The sequence below is a fragment of the Gekko japonicus genome, unplaced genomic scaffold (genome assembly GCF_001447785.1).
Source record: "Gekko japonicus isolate JY-2015 unplaced genomic scaffold, Gekko_japonicus_V1.1 scaffold1055, whole genome shotgun sequence".
Lineage (NCBI taxonomy): Eukaryota > Metazoa > Chordata > Lepidosauria > Squamata > Gekkonidae > Gekko > Gekko japonicus.
In genome coordinates, this window is record NW_015169808.1 from 498796 (window position 1) to 516451 (window position 17656).

At 42.7% G+C, this 17656-nt stretch overlaps 1 protein-coding gene across 1 annotated transcript in view; it reads left to right on the forward strand.

Annotated features, from left to right (window-relative positions):
• The window catches only part of RBBP8 (retinoblastoma binding protein 8), a 49258-nt gene extending 42972 nt beyond the window's left edge, over window positions 1–6286 (forward strand). Inside the window, 2 exon segments of the mRNA XM_015417142.1 lie at window positions 4754–4895; window positions 5982–6286. Coding sequence (XP_015272628.1) covers window positions 4754–4895; window positions 5982–6079 — 240 coding nt within the window. The 3' untranslated portion in view covers window positions 6080–6286.
• The last annotated feature ends 11370 nt before the right edge of the window (window positions 6287–17656 follow it).

Genomic DNA, 17656 nt, shown 5'->3' on the forward strand with positions numbered 1-17656 from the left:
CAGGAGAGAGAAGGAAGCTTCTATCACCATTAACTTTCTTCTATGTACCCAGGATTGAGTGTTTGGGTTGGTCCGCATTCATAGGCACATTTTGAGGAGATCATTAGATCCACAATGGGTTTCATCAGTTTTTAGTTTGTAATGGATGCTTAGTTTCAGCTGGGTCTGTTTGTACCTTTTTCCAGTTGCCATGTTTGGTCCTGATGGAACCTGCTTGACCAGGTCTGGTCTCAGAAAACAAAGAAGCAGCAACAGCTGGCTCACTCAGGCAGGTGGATACACTGTCAGGGGCTGTGACTTCTGCCTTAGCAGCCAACTGCCCCATGCCAGGTTGCCTGGTGAGGTCAAACATAGACCCTGTTTTTCTAACCAGGAGGAGGTGCTATCCTGGATGTAGATACTGGCTTCTGTACTCATAGGACAATAGAAATTTTCAGGAAGTGAACATCTCCTTTCTTTTCATTCTCTTGTGTCAGCTATTTTCTGTCAAAGGCATTATAGTAATAGAGAAAAGCACCAGTTAAAGGCCAGTCGACACACATGTCTACACAAAGCAGAAAGTATGAGCTGGCTCTGTAGAAAAGGGCTGTGCTAGGAGCAATGTGTGTTCTGTTTCTGGTGTGTGTTCTTTGGTGTGTGTTCTCTGTGGGGTCATTTGCTTAGAGGATGACTGTCTTCTCCCATTGGGAGCCTGGTCATTTACTAAGTAGACATCTGTGGTGGTACTCTGGATGCCCTGGCCTTCAGAAATCATACTGTGCTTTCTCAGTGGCACCTAGAATAGTTAACCTACAGGTGACTGACTGTATTCACTTGGTGCCCATTCTTTGTTCAGTTTACTGCTAAGCTAAGTTGCTGAGGGTCCTTCTGGTGTTGTTTGTATGTTAGCTTTCTGATGGATTATTTTAATGTGTCTAGTGTGCCTTTTTTAAAAAAATCTGAATATTTTCTATATTATCTGCCATATGGACTGGGCTATGAAAAGGTAGGATATAACTATATCATAAATAAAGTTTGCACATGCCTTGACACTGCAGTCATCACATGAAGAACTTCCACATATAAATTTAGCCCCAACTACCCCATGCTTTTCTAATTGTGCTTCTGCTGAGTGTGATTCTATTCCAGAATGGTTTTCCCATCTTCTTCTGGCATTATTTGTTAACTGTTTTTTTTAGATAAATTAGGATATGCAGCTTGCAGTACTGTCAAGTTTCCAGTCAAACTAAAACATGACTTTACTCTTGAGAAAGAGATTTCTGGACGCATAAATATTATGGTACTGTATAATGTCTGCATCGTACACTTCTGGTAGAGACTATGGCTAGATGCACAGCATATTATCTAGTAGACGTCAGCAAAGAGGATTAAAATTCTTTCTTTAATATACTCTGGAGCCTCTATGGTAAGCGGGGGGGGGGCAGGGGATGTTGTTTTTCAGGTCAGTGGGAAGATACATTTTTTAGGATCTCATAACTGTTGCAAAGTCATCTAGCCCTAGTACCTTGTACCTAAGCAGAAGATTTCATATACAGACATTTCTGTAAAGGATTGTAAAGCACTTTTTATATTTGGGGAAATGCTAAATGAATTACAGGAGAGAGAAAACGTTGGTTCTAAGGGCCAGAGCATATGTTAGCTACAGGAATCCAAGGTTAGTATAGGCAAAGGACAGGGCAATGCTTCCTTTGTTGTGTATCCTCTTTAAGAGGGTAGCTTATGAACCAACTGTAGGAGTTCTGTGTGTATGTTTTACCCTTAATGCTATGCTGGTGTAACCTCATAGCATGAACTAGTATTTTCTGTGCCATGAGCCACCTTCCAGAAGGTTTTTTTTCCCACTTGGGAAACTGTCTTGGTGTGAAATGAGATGTTTGCCTCCTTCAAGTCTACCTGAAGAGTTATAATCTGAAGTTTGTAGATTATTCATGGGAGACTTCAGCATGTAGTAAGTCCATAAAATGATTTAATAGTACATCTGAAAGCTTTCACATTTAACTTTCTTTATGTGCCTACATACATGTCATTGACAAACCTCTCAGGTGTTCAGTCAATGAGAGCTAACTACAAATGAATGCAAAATATCTCTCATTAAATGTACCTACACCAATCACAGTGGTTTAGCTATAACTTAATACCTGCATGGTCCCATTGCTATTACCTGACTAGAATTGACCTTGGTCAACCACACTCAAAAGGGAATAACTAAAAGATGAATTCTAAAGATACTGTATAGATCACTTCCCTAGTGTATCAAATCAAGGTCCAGATCAACTTGTTAATGTTTAAAACAGTCATGTCAAACATATGGCCCAGGGGCCGGAACCAGCCCACCTAGAGCTCTTACATGGCCCACGAGCAACTGGGGGGGAAACCAGTCTGAATGTGTACCAGAAGGGCCTACATTAGGGTATTATACCCCATGTTGAGGTCTCTCCCTTCCCCAAAGGGGGCCTCCTCAAGGTCTTCCCCCAGCTTTCCAGGGATTGCTCACCCTGGAGTTGGCAATCATAAGGGGCAAGGAGGGCTGGTTTGACCCTGAGCTCTGCGCAGCCAGTCCCCTTGGGACCTGCCTGCCACCCTTGGCCGAGGCACTGAGCCGGGATGCCCTGCCTGCCTACACCACCTCCTCCGGCCAGAGGGCGTTGGGCTCCTGCCTGGGCTGCTGGAAAGATGGCTGGCTGTTCATGTGTGGCAGGCAGGATCTCTTTGGCCACACCTCCCCGAGTCCAGCCAAGTGGCTTCTCACTTGCAGGCGGCCATGGGCACGGGGACATGTGGAAAACCGCTGGCCAGTTCACCAAATGTGCCCACTTATGTAAGTGCATTAGTGGAGTGACTGGCTGGGCTGTGCGCAGCAGCCCAGGAAGAGAGAAAAGCTCAGTGCTTCTGCGTGGCTCCTCTCCTGCCTGCCTCCCTCCCTTGGTAGCACAGGGAGGATTAAATAAGAAGCAAAGCCAAAATATATGCACACTCCCTGGGCTCCCTGCATGTAAACACTGCTTTATGTAATGGTCTGAATGGAAGGGGGGGGTAAGGTGAAGGTCAGGGATGGGATGGGGGCAGGCATGCAGAAAAGTGCACTGGATTTGCACATGGCAGAGGCAGGCACTGGATATGTGCTTGCACTTGGGGAGTAATATTTTGGGTTGTTGGATAATGCTGTGGAGCTGGCAGGAAATAAAAGTTTGCAAGAGGCAATTAAAGTGGTGCTGGCATCTTTGAAGAGTGGCAGTACTTGAAGATTGCTAGTGGTGCTAGGGAGCATCACAGTTCCCCTTGTGGTTCACACCTGTTGCTGATTTGGGACGCTGACAGAGGGAAGTGAGGGATTCTGTGGCTGCCTCACCCCCCCCCCAAACCCCTCCCCAAAGACTGTTGACCATAGCAGTTTCTTTAAGGCAGGGCTTGTTGGGTTCCCTGGTTGATGCCACTTGGCCACCTGTCTGTGGCTGCTGCACCTGTGGCAATGGAACTTAGGCAGATCATGAGAGGAAGGGCAGGAAGGGTTGCCTCAGTGCTTAGTCCTTTTGACCCTTTCTTACACGCCCAGGAAAATGTGGATTGCCACTTTGGGGTCAGGAAGCAATTTTTATCCAGGCCAGTTTGTCCAGGCATCCTGGAGGGGTTTTTTTTGTCATCTTCTGGGTGTGGAACAGCGGTCACTGTGAGTGTGGAGGGGGAGGTATTTGTGAATTTCCTGCATTGTGTAGGGGGTTGGACTAGATGACCCTGGAGGTCCCTTCCAACTTTATGATTCTATGGTTCTGTGAATGCAGCCCTCCATGCTCCAGCTTATCAAAAGCTTCTGAAACGTCTTAGTCCTTAAAGAGCCACAAGAGTCTCTGGTTGTTGCACCTTGATTGTTAGGCAAGAGCTCTCTGTGCTGTGCAAAACCTCCTGTGCTTATCGAGTTAGTTAATTGGTTAGTTAGGTGCTGAGGAGGGGTGTGGGTCATGGTCAGGGGTAAAATATCTCCAGTACCTGGCATTTACAACCTGACAGTGACATTTATGTCAGATCCAGCCCTCATAACAAATGAGTTCAACACCTCTGGTTTAAAGAAGTACTACTGAAAGAAAGGCTATTCCTGTTGCAATAGCAGAAGATGAAGGAAATTCTGTTTCTGTGACTAGACATAATATATTCTCCTAACTGTAGCTAGGAGTGTTGGGGGGGGGGGAGTTACACACTTTCCTCACTCCTGAATGTGAAAATCCAGGTCCTTTGGTTTTAGGAGCTGACTAAAGTACATCTGCATGGATGCTAACAATTTTTAGCTTTAAAATTGGTGGTTGCTGCTTTTAAAACTGAAGCAGATTGCAGACACTGTACAAATACAACACTGCAACACTGCAATATATCTGTGGGGGGATTCACACATGCGAAGAAGGTGCATGCAAGTTTTTGACGTGCTCCAGTTCCTAGTCCTGGTAAAGAGATCTAGAACAATACAAGTGCACTGTAGCACTATATGAATTTAAAGTATTCAGTCATTTTCTAATTAACTCTTTCAAAATAAGTTTGAAAGCAGACATTGGAGCTATGCCCAGGATTCATTCTGCATCTGGGGAAAAAAAGTAACATACAAAGTAGTCATAGCGCAAAGACCTAAAAGTTTGCAGGTACAGTTCAGCACTTGTGATGATTTGTGCATTGTTTTATGTTCTTGATGGAAGCAATTTGTAATGTATTGAACTGAATTCAACTTTGTATACATTTATTGATACGGAGATTCTGCAATGTCCCTTAGTATTACGCAGATTTTCCAGAAGGAGAGAAAGAGAAGAAGTTAGCTGCCTGTTCAAGGCATCGATCTCGCTACATTCCTCCTGACACACCAGAGAACTTCTGGGAGGTTGGATTTCCTTCCACCCAAATGTGTGTTGAAAGAGGTAGGGGCATGTTTGTATATGTTTTTGTAGAGTATAAAAGTGAAATGGGGAACTAACAGATCCAGAGCTCTGTTTTGTCTGCTGTTTATTCACAAGCGGCTTGCACCTTATTATCAACATCATCATCATCATTATTATTATATTGCCCTATCCCAGCTCATGCCGGGCTCTAGACCTAATGTCATTAAAAATACAAAACATTAAAATTCAATATATAACTTAATAAAAATTTCAATGTAGATAAAAGATCCAAGATGGCGATTTTCTTTTTATTTTGGAATACTGGATCAGAAGCTTATTTTTAAGTACAGAGTTTTTTAAAAAATCATTTAGGTTTATAATCAAAGAGTTTGCACAGGTTGCAAATAGTTTCATAAATTTAACCTAAATTGCTTGTTGGTTCAACCATAACACCAGATCATGTGCTAGTGCTACATGAACAACTCCTGTGCCACCCATTCTTATGTGCATGAAATCAATTAGTAACATTCAGATTAACATCAGTCAGAGTTTCCTGTTCCATCCCAAACAGCAACCTACGTTTGGATGACTTTCTTTCCTTGATTTTGAATTGATGCAGGTTTGAAATCCTGGTGTGAATGAAAAACACAACTACCATTTTGAATGCAACAGAAATCAGAGTTAAAAGTTGTTCACAACACAATCCTAAACAGCATTAGCCATTCTAAGCCCACTGGAGTCAGTGGTCTTCAAAGGGTATGACAGTACTTAGGAATGCATTTGTGGTGCACAAAGGAAGCATGGAGCATGCAGCCTTATATGGCTTGTTCACGTAGTGGCTTAGTACTAGGTCTGTGTTTAATTTCTGTGTGGATCAGCCTTTAACTCATTATCAAAATTGTCCTAATAGTTGTCTACAGCTTATTCGATTTCCATTGGGGGGGGAGGCTGTAATAAAGCAATGCAGTTAACACTCTACTTGTTGCATAAAAGACTCCTTATGGTGTCTAAGCATCAAACTATGTTGGTGTGTTTTATTTTTAAATAAGTTCTAGGATGTGCTAAAAAATTCTATTGTATACAAGCCATGTGATAAAAAATGTCCTCTTCTTTTATTTTTTAAAGGTTACATAAAAGAGGACTTTGCTCCATGCCCTCGTCCTAAAAGAAGACAGCCTTATAATGTGACCTTTTCTCCAAAAGGCAAAGAACAAAAGACATAACTGAAGTGTAAAACTGAAAAATGTAGATACAGGTCTTTTGTGACAGTTGGTATTTATAACCAGTGGCAAACATGGATAAAAGTATTGTCTGTGGACTATTTCTCCCATCTTGAAAGACAAATAATTTTGGGACATGGGGAAATCACTTCCCTTTGAACTATCATTTGACTATCTGTGACTACAAATAAAATATTTAATGTATATAGATATTTTGGTTTTATGTGTATATTTCATTGTGCCTCATCCTGATTTTGCACCTTTCAGTTAGGAGAGCCAGTAGCTGTTTCATAGGTACCTGCAGTTCAGCTTCCATGCTGACTGTACTCAGACTTGGTGTAAGTTGGTGTTACTACTTTTGGGTCAAGCAGTTCAGTTCTAGAAGATTCCTGTGAGGTACAGGCAGAATCTTAAGAGGGTGCTTCCATTTTGCACTGGATAACTTAAATAATTTTTAACCACTTCTGTTTTGTAATAATTGGGGGGGGGGATAAGGGAATAATAAAAATTGATTTTCTTAATGACTCTTTACAATGTTTCTTTCTGTAAAGCCTTTCTGGCCTCACATTTCTTAGCATTCATAATCAGTCTGCATTATTTTGGTAGCGTGATTCCTAAGATTTCATTTAGACGTTATCTTAATCCTGTACCAACACTACTTTACTCTCCTAACAAATTAGTTAATATAGCCTGCTGCTAGTTTTACCCACCTCTCTTTTGACTACCTTGTTAATAGTTTTCTAATCCCACTCTCAAATGTATAGATTTTTTGTTTAAAATTCCTTTGATGGGTAGTAACAATTACGTCTGATATAAAGCAAGTCTCAGACAAATACACTTAAAAGTGTGAATAATTTAGCTTAAACAGAAGAAGCTATAAGGAACTTGAACTGAATCGGTAGAATAAATCTTAAAGAAATTTTGTGCTGTTCAAAGTATTAAATGCAGTCTTTGTATTCCTGACAAAGGTACCCATATAAACTATCAGCCTACTAATATAATTCTTTAATCACCATCTCTGTGCCAAAACTATTCTCCCCAGTCACTGGCATGGATTTTCCAACCCATTTTCCCAGGTGAGGTATGCTATAAAATCCTAATTTCTGCTGATCATTACGCACCGTTTTTTGTGTGTTAAAGACACAAAGTGTACCTTAAAATTTATTTATTTATTTATTTATTAGTTAAATTTCTATCCTGCCCTTCCTGCAAGCAGGCTCATGGCAGGTAGCATCAAAATACATAAGCATTAAAAATCAGTTAATACAATACATTCCTAAAAACAGTTAAAACAAACAATTAAACGATGGGGAAATATACCCCCAGTATCGCCCTGCCATGGATCGCCAGGTGACCTTGGCTGGAGGTGGCTGCTGCTTTATGGGCATCTCCAGCTTATTGGGCTTTTCTTGGTCTGGGTCCTGCCGTGCACATGGCTTTGTGCCTGGGCTATCACCCCCCAGCTTCCACAGCCGGGGAGGGATGTTAGTTCATCTCATCTTCCCAGTCCCCTTCCATGGTAGCTCGGTGGCAGGGAGGAGCTCGCAACACCCAGCTGCTTTCTGCTTTTACCTTGGGACCCAGGCCCACAGCATTGGTGGCAGAAGAGGGCTGGGGAAGGGGTTCCCCCTTTCCAAGCAGCACAGGGGCATCTGCCCAGCACTGTGCCACTGGCTCTCCAGTCCTCCTATGCGGGTTTTCCTCTGTACACATACACCCAGCCCATGGGTCCTTGCAGCAAGGACACACCAACTCGGAGCTTAGCAGCTGCTGTCCTTTATAAAGTTTGTATCTCCGGTACCTGGCATTACATTTTATGGCACACATGGTCCAGCCTGACAAAGTAACATTTATGTCAGATCAGGCCCTTGTAACAAATGAGTAGAAGCTGAGGGAAATCAACAAAAAATTAGGGAAGATTATTAAGAATAGTTCATTATGGACAAATCCTTGGCGGGGGGAGGTGTGTCCTTCCTATGAAAAGTATAGTGTCCAGCTGATCAGTGAAAATAGAACATACATAATGGCATGATTTTTCATGACTATGGTGTCTGATTCCCAGGGGTATATGGAGTTTGCTGGAGTCAGCTGCCTGTTCCAGCATGTCCCAAATATACAAATTCCACTAGTAGAAAACACCATCAAAGATTGCCAAACAATATATTAATTATAAAGTTGGTGGTGTCACAACAACATTAGTGCGTACTGTAACTATAATAAGGCATAAGATACAATATTTGGACTCCTTTTTGCAGCCTTTCGTTATTAAGATGGATTCATATCTGAAGAACACAATGTATTTTATCAAGGAAATTGAGGGACTGACGGTAGAAGAGGACATGATGCTAGTGACTCTGGACATAAAAGCTTTTTATACTAATATTCTGCATCAAGAATTGAGGCAAATTATTTTTGACATCTTAGACTGCAGGGATAGGCTATCTTCACCTACTGAATTTCTGATTGAACTTCTTGATATTATTTTGGAATATAATTTTCGTTTTGATGATAATTTCTTTTTTCAGAAATGCGGGATTGCCATGGGCAGCTTGGTAGCGCCTAGCCTCACTAATCAATATATGGAACATTTTGAGACCAGGATTATTATGTCTAACCAAAATCCCTTTGTTTCCAACATAAAATTTTTTTAAACGTTTCATTGACATTTTTCTTTTATTTTCGAGACAGGAACAAATTTGGCAATTTCTTCAATGGCTCAACCAGGCATATGAGACCATTAAATTTGAATTAGTTTGTGATTCTAAGCAGATAAATTTTTGGACACCACAGTCTATATTAGTAAGGATAAAACTTTGGCTGTTAAACCTTTTCATAAACCAACAGACAAAAATTCTTATTTATTGTTTTCTTCTTTTCATCCTTTCCATCTTAGATATAATTTACCATTTGGCCAGTTTTTAAGTTTAAAGCGAAATTCAACCTATGAGATCGATTACAAAAAGGAGGCTGACCATTTGAGTAAACAACTGGAAGACAGGGGTTACCCAAAAGAGGTAATAAGGAAAGCAAGAGAAAGAGCTGACAATAGCAAGAGGAAAAATCTGTTGAAATACCGAAGCAGGGTAAATCAGAATAAAATATCATGTGCTTTTCAATATTCTTCCTTAGCAAATGGAATTAGACATAGTATCTATAAACACTGGAATATAGTTGAACATCTACCTGGTTGTGGATCTCCTCCGTATACGGAGACGTAATAAAAGTATTAAAAATCATTTGGTGAGAGCAGATATAATGCAACCAGAAGGGAATAGCCATATACTAAAAGGTTTTTTTTTCAGTGCAAATGATGTTCAACTGGTAAATTTATGTTGGAAGGAGAGCAACATGTATAGTTTATGGAATCTTTGGGTCTTAGTACCAATTTCTTTGCAACCTGCAGAACACAAAATACTGTGTATATTTCCCTATGTGAATGTAAAAATATTTGGGGTTTACAATACTGCTATTAAAACCCAGGTCCTTGAGCATAAATCTAGACTAATTAGACATGTAGAAAATATCCCAATGGGAGAATATTGTGCTAGTACTGGGCATAACGTGAAAACATGAAGTTTGGAGTGATTTTTGTACACCAAAATAAGCCTTTCCAAAGACAGGATGTGCCGCGTCTTCTGTTACACAGGGAGGCACGCCTTATCTTTGATTTGAAAACATATGAACCTTTTGCCTTGAACAGGGAAATTGATTTTTCAGCCTTTTTGTAAACAAAAAGAATATAATCAAATATTTATTTTAGAAAAATGGAGCCCTTTAAATGGGACTAATCTAAATTGGATACACCTGTTTCTTTCCCTGTTGAGCTTTAAATTGGCATGCATCTTTGCCTGTATCTTTGAGAACCTATGATTCGCTTCTTACACTATAAACCTTGTGGTCTGTTGAAATTGCTGAAATCAGGGTGAGTGTATTTTTCAGGCAGGTTTTAAAAAAACACAATTTTTTTTTTAATGTGTTTTCGAGGTTAGGCAATTGTGTAAATCTCTTTACAGTTCCACTTACATAGCTGGCAAACTGAAGAAGTCAAAGGAAACGCATCTTCTAAGTATCTAAAACGGGTGTCTTTGCAAAGGCTGTTTGGACAATATTATGACTATGTGAACTCCTATCAAGTTACACTGATTACATGGACTTTATGTGTCTTATCTACAAAGAAGAAAATATTGTATCTTACGCCTTATTATAGTTACAGTGTGCACTAATGTTGTTGTGACACCACCAACTTTATAATGGTTTATTATATTGTTTGGCAATCTTTGATGGTGTTTTCTACTAGTGGAATGTGTATATTTGGGACTTCTGTGACGCTAGTCTTTTTCCCTTGGGTTTTTTTTAAAAAAATTATTTATTGTTCCAGCATGTGGCTTTGAAGAGTTCATGCCAATGCAGTCAAAGACAACCCTGAAACTGGGAACGGGTTTGTGATGGAAAGGCAGCCAAGCCAATAGATTTGTTCACCAGCTGTATAAAATGTTAGCATTTACATCTTGCAGAACCTGGTTCTTACTAATTCTGGCATTCTGATGGTATAATGTTGACAGCAAGAGTTTTCGAAAGTAGAAGCTGAACAACGATTAACGCCACACTTAGAAAAGGTAAAGGGAGGTACTTATGTTGATACCTCATACTCTGGAAACCAGTAAATAAAAGAAATGGCAGGAACAACAACATTATTGGACAACAACATGTTGTAAAGTAAAAAATGATAGCCAATACGGCAGGATTTCTCATACATCCCAGCCCAACACTACAGAAACCCCACCACTAGTAAACTAGAGGAAGAGGCCATGGCTTTCCTTCAACTCCCCTGTAGCATTTCAGCCAAGGGAAACTGCTTATGTTTGCAGCCTGGTTGTGGTATGCCTTTTAATGGACTAAACTGTTAAATTCTATTCCTTCGCATCATGGAAAATTGCACCTTGTCATATCACCCATGGTGCTTGTGGTGCCTAGTTTGAAGAGCTGAGAATTAAAGGTTTGCTCCTCTGTGTTTTCCTCACCCAAAATAATGGTTTTCACTAGATGCTGTACAACTTTTACGAAGATTTGAAGTACTAATGTATGTTGCTGAAAAATTATTCTGCTCATTAAAGGTAACAGAGGACTACAGTGACTAAAGCAAGGGTAGCTGGAAATTATGGTAAAAATGAACATAATTGTCTAATGCATTGTTCTCTCCTTATGAAGGTGTATATTTTTAAGGATGGTATTTTACAAGTGTACAGTCACATATACATTCTTGAACATGTGTTTAGCCTCATTTTAAAACATAATGGACATTATGAAAGCAAAGACAAGCCTGGCCAAGACTTACCTGCACCATTGTTTGCGGGCCAGTAGGGGAGAGGCTGGAAGGAGGGCAGTTTGCCTGCCTCGTGGTGCCTTCTGGCTAGGCAGGGGTGGGACTGGCCGCTCCCTCACCAGCCAGCCATGTCAGCTTTGTTGGCCTCTGGGGGCATGGGCAGGGTTGCCCTAGTGGCTATTTAAGCAACCCGTGGGGGCCAGTTTGGCATTTCTCTGTTTGCCCACTTACTCACCCACCCTCCCATGTATTTTCGGGTTGGTATTGTTACGAGTTTATAATTGGTATGTTTTAATTTTGTTCTCTCTTTTGTCACAGCGTAGGCGGTTTGGGCATTGGGGTGGATCCTTGTGGGAGGGAGGCCATGCCTGCATGCCCGCCTCCCCCAATTTCGGGACTCCCTTAAGGGGTCTTGAGGGTGAAGGCACTCAGCTGCATGCCCAGGCGGGGGCTGCTGGCCAGCTTCCACCACGAGGTGGCAAGAGGGCCATACAGCAGCTGGCACCCACATGGGTCCCAGTTCTAGCCACTCCACAGTTTTATCCCACAGCAGGCGGGCTGGGTGGCAGGCAGGTCACCCGATGTTCTGGATACGTCCCCATGCTGTGCCAATGCTCCTTCGACTGTATGCAATAAAATAAATTGCGACCTTGTTTCACTAAAGGATACTTGTTCTGCGTGTTATTCCTTCCATCCATTTACCCTTTATCCGTCCTTGAACCCCACAACCAGGAAGGAAAAAAATTGCAGTTGAAATTAACACAAGCAGACTAGATGTTGTTATATAAATCCAGTTGGAGGAATGCTGTGATCATCTGCTTTCAGATTTTCTAAATTATTTGTCACCTTCTTAAATAGATTGGATAAGGTGTACTTTACATACATGAGTGCTGTCAAGTTGCAACCGACTTATGTCGACCCCAGCAAGGGGCGTTCAAGGCAAGTGAGAACCAGAGGCGGTTTGCCATTGCCTTCCTCTGCAGTCTTCCTTGGTGTTCTGCCCATCCAAATACCAACTCTGCTTAGCTTACAACATCTGATGAGACCAGACCATACCTTGCCACTTTCCTCCCAAGGTGCACTTTAAGGGCCAGCAAATAATGGTCTTTGTGGTAAATCCAGCCAATAGTATGTCCCTGGTATCTTTTGTAGTTACGTTTTCATCAGAACAGAACGTAGTACAGAGTACTTACACAATCACTAAGAAATCCATAAGATTCTTCATTACTGGTGTTAACTAGCATAGCAAAATCGGCAAGATTCACAACAGCAGTAATTAGCAATGTCCTTTTCACGATCATGTTTTAATTTTGCATAATAATACGCTGTCTTATATTTCCTACATTTCATGGCCCTATGCCCCTTCTGTTTATAAATTGTTTTTCCTCAGAACTTCAAATATGAATGTCTTCCTAATAAGGACACACATCTGAAAAAGTGGGCTCTAGTCCACAAAAGAGAATACTGGAATAAAATCTTGTTAGTATTTGAAGTGGCACAAGACTCCTGTTTATTTTTGACTCTTCAATAGTAACTAACTGGGAATATCACAAATGGAACAAGATGGAATTAGACATGCCACATTGTATGTCACTAGTACTTGGTTATCAAAGATATTGCACAGATATTTACCATATAGAAATACAGTGTATTCTTAAATGGCTTTGCTGATCATGTTTTGTATGTATCTTAACTCTTTTTAAATTGTTTTAGTGATGTGTGTTGGGGAGGGGTTAAAATGTGATTTTATCATGTATGTTTTAAATGGCTAACCATCTTGGTGGCCCTTGTAAAGGCAGAAAGGCATGCTACAGATTTTTGTAATTTTTTTATTTTTAAATGACATACCTGGAGGATCAGGCTGGCAGACAGACAACCTATACAGTTAGGATGTGTTTAAACTGACTTCACAGGATTTGTTTTTGAACATGGTAGAACTTACCCTCATAAAATATTAAAAACACTGCCCTGACCTGGATAGCCTAGGCAAGCCCAATCTTGTCAAATCTCGGAACCTCAGCAGGGTTGACCCTGGCAAGTACTTAGAAGGGAGACCTCCAAGGAATACCAGGGCCAGGATGCAGAGGCAAGCAATAGCAAGCCACCTCTCTGAAAAATCCAAGCCCTACTAGGGGTTGCCAGAACTCAACCATGACTTCCAGGCATACACACACACACACACACACAAACTCACAAAAAAAACACCCCATTCAGAACACAGAGACCAATCTTAAAGGAAAGAAAGCAAACAACCTGCCCAGCTTTCATCTTCCGTATTGACTTCAGGAGGAATTGGATCAGGCCTTATTCTTACTGCCACTATTACAAGTTTAGCTTCCAAATACTGCATCTTGTAAGTAAACCAAAGGCCAATTTGAAAAGGATGTTGATGAGGCAAAGGCACAGTACTTTCCCATGAAATGTTAAACCAAATGTTGCTCTGATGCAAACTGTGCCGCTACCTGCACAAAGCAGTCACATGGGCTTGATCAAGATACCACAGCCTGAGTTGCGCTGGAATGCTAATTGAGCATGCGTGGCTGCAGCACACTTTAAATGGCACGAGGCGCCCAAGCAAAGTTGCAGGGGGTAGCTCTTTGCATCACCTATAAATGGGCCCTCCGTGACATCAGATAAAGGATGGTGTTGCTGATACCATGTGTTCAAGAACTTTCCAGTATCCCTGCCCTGTAGGAGGCCAAGGCGTCAGTAATAAACACTAACCTAAGAATTACTTTACACTTTGTCCTGACCCAGACTGCTAAATTATTTAGATCATTGTCCAAGTAACACGAACTAGAGTACTGACACTGGGGATTACATTGAGTATAGCTATTGCAACTCTGGAAAGAAAGCTATCCAGTGGGCTGGCTGGAAGCAGAGGTCATTTCAGGGGGATCGCGGGGGATCGCAGTTCCCCCGGGTGAGGTACGGGGGCGGGGCACATGACGAAACCCCACCCCCTGCTTCCGGCTGCCCCACTTCCGGCCCTCATTCAGCCAGGAGGAGAAGAGGGAGGGTAAGTTGCTTCCTCCCTGCCTCTCCCCACCCCTGCCTGCCTGGGGCCAGGGAGGGCTTTCGCGGGGCTTCCTTGCACTCCTGCCGGCCTTGCAGGTCCACCGCCGGGCCCCTCATGGGGCTCGGCAGTGGAGCTGCAAGGCCGGCGGCGGCCGGGGCCGTTGGGGGGGGGGGGGGTGGCCTTATGACACACTTCCGGTGATGTCAGGGGGTGTGGCATATTCTTATGAGTTATGCTAATGAGTTCCCCTAGCTCTTTTTCTACGAAACGACCCCTGGCTGGAAGCATGGCCTGACCTCAAGGCCTTTTTCAAGGTTTATATGAAATTCACTGGCAGGCTTACCCAGGATGCGATGGGGAAAGGAGGAATTCTGTGCTACTGCTGCTGTGTATCTATTTAATCCTTATTCTGATGATCAACTAGAGCTGCAGTTGCCCCTTTTGGAGGGAAAGGATTCTGTACCTTAACCACTACTTGTCAGGCAGAAATTACAGTGTGAAACTTTCCACGGGAATTGGGAATACTGTCTCTCAACGTTGCATTGTGTAAGTCTCAGGAGCACTGCTCGGAGACAGGCACAGTACAGCATCGTGCCAAAGAATCACAATGAACAAAATGGTATACCTAATTATAGGCACAGAGAGAAGTTCGCAAACCTGAGTATGTCGAGCCGTCCTGGTCACAACAAAGATATAGCTGACTGTGACAATTACAGGGGCAAGTAGTGAATCACCAGAAGCTTTCAGCACACTGGAGATGACATCTTATTCAGAAAACACAGCATTCAGGAAATAAAATTCTTACTAGTTTTCTCTGGCACAACATTTCTGAGCACTTTACTCCATTGCCAGATGACTGCATTTCATCACTCTCCTCATCAAAACAGCTGCGCTGGCAGTGAAATGAGAAATCTAGCAGAAACAGTGATGCCACATTAAAGCTATCTTGTTAATTTAGCTGTAACACTCATGCAGTGTCATTGCCCTTTGATGCCATAAATTAGGCAGAACTCTCATTACACAGTGGCTTTTTGTCACTAAAGAGATGTGTGCACAAAATACAGTTCAAAACCATAATCCTCTTTTTATAACCAGTGGAGGGAGGTTGCTTTGTAAATGCTCATATTTACTGGAAAAATCATCTGAGTGCTTATGAGCTTTATTTATTTGTTTGTTTGTTTAATTTATATCCCGCCCTCCCCGCCAAGGCAGGCTCAGGGCGGCTTAAAAAGCTAAAGGTTCCCTTGCTCGAAAGCCAGTCGAGTCCGACTCCGTTTCAAAGCCGAAGAGCCAGCGCTGTCCGAAGACGTTTCCATGGTCATGTGGCCGGCATGACTAAACGCCAAGGTGCACGGAACGCTGTTACCTTCCCACTGAAGTGGTACCTATTTATCTACTTGCAATGTCTTGCTTTTGAACTGCTAGGTTGGCAGGAGCTGGAACTAGAGACGGGAGCTCACTCCGTCATGCGGCACACTCGGGTCTCGAACTGCTGAACTACCGACCTTCCACAGCCTGCAATTCAGCGTCTTAACCACTTGAGCCACCGCAGCTCCCAGGTGTAACCACAGGGCGGCTTACACAAAGGTATAAAACAATTAAAACAAGAATTAAACAAAATCAGAACAGTGCAATTATAAATATTATAAAATGTAAAGTGCTAGTTTGTATCTCAGGCGACAGCTGGCTGACATCACAGTCTGGGCTGATGGGCTGTCAACAATGATGTTAGTGTTAGGGCCAGGGCCACAGATTCTTGAATGCCGCTCCCTAATCGAAGGTGTGGTGAAAGAGCTCTGTCTAGCAGGCCCTGTAGAACTGTTAAAAGTCCCGCAGGGCCCTGATGTCCTCCAGGAGCTCGTTCCACCAGTGTGGAGCCGCCACTGAAAAGCCCCTGGCCCTCATCACAGCCAGCCTGGCTTTCTGGGGCCCAGTAGGGCCAAGCGGTTTTGGGACCCCAATCATAGTGCTCTCTGGGGAACATGTGGGGAAAGGCAGTCCATTAGGTATGTAGGCCTGTCAAGAGATAGGCCTTTAAGACAAGTAAGTATTTGCATGAGTCAGTAAGTCAGTAAGTTTTAGCTGGATGATGTTAGGATATCAGGTCAGCCAAACACAAACCACCTGTTACCAATCATTGGCTGCTGTAACTTGGTGCAGCTGGCTACTGTCAAAAGCTTAGCATGACTAAGAGAAATCTTGACAACCTACAATCTAGATTGCCATGTGCTGACCACTGATTGGTCTGGCAATTAGTTTGACAGCTGAACAACTATTTAGCTGGAAGCTAGGCACAGCAGAAAAGAGGCTACTCGTGGCTTGTTGCCACAATTCTGTTGCCAGAACGGTAACAACGCTGTATCTGCTCAAAACAACGCTGGAGTGAGAAGCCAGGATATTCGAAGGAGGATTCCAAGCACCCTTCCAGGCAGAACATCGGACAAGATGAATGGCGACCTTGGCTTAGGACCGTTAGGCCGGAAGGAGGGACGGTTTATTCCTTAGCACCAGCTCAGCTCCATGAACTACTGCTGCTTAGAGCGATCTGCTCCCGTCAAATAACTTAGATAGTGAGTTAGGTTTTGTTTGTTTGTTTTGTCTTCTGTACACTCCCTTTTCCCCTACCAGTCTGTTTTATCTTTTTATTGCCTTTGTAATAAACTTAAGTTGTTTCTATGTAATGTATTCAGATGCTGCCCTGAATGCATTAGGAGGTATGTGAATCCTCCCATAGAGAAGCCATGCAAAGCTTCAAGCTTCGGCAGGGATTCGCGCCGAAATGTATTGTGGCCAATCAGATTTGAATGTATGTAAGCGGGACCGCTTATGATTGGTCGTTCATGCACACAACCTGATAGGTTGGTTTAATGTACAGTAGGTGTGGCTACATTAGCCCGGAGTGTTTAAATACCGAGCAGCTGAAATGGACAAGCTGTTCGGGCTATGAGGAGTTGTACCGTGTCAGAAGAAGTCGATTGAAGAGCTGAATAAACTTGAGTTTTGCTAAATCACTCTCTGACTACTTTGTTAAGCACGGACTTAACAATTGGCGACGAGGATGGGATCCAGGAGCGGGTAGGCAGCCCCGCTGGTCCCGACCCAACGACGGACAACCAAGAGCAGCAGCTCGCCATGGCAGAGCAGCGACAGGCACCACCAGCACCGGTGGCAGCGATCGCAGCTATGGCCAATAGCCCGAAGTTCGAGGCATTCGAACCAGCGACCGAGGACTGGGACG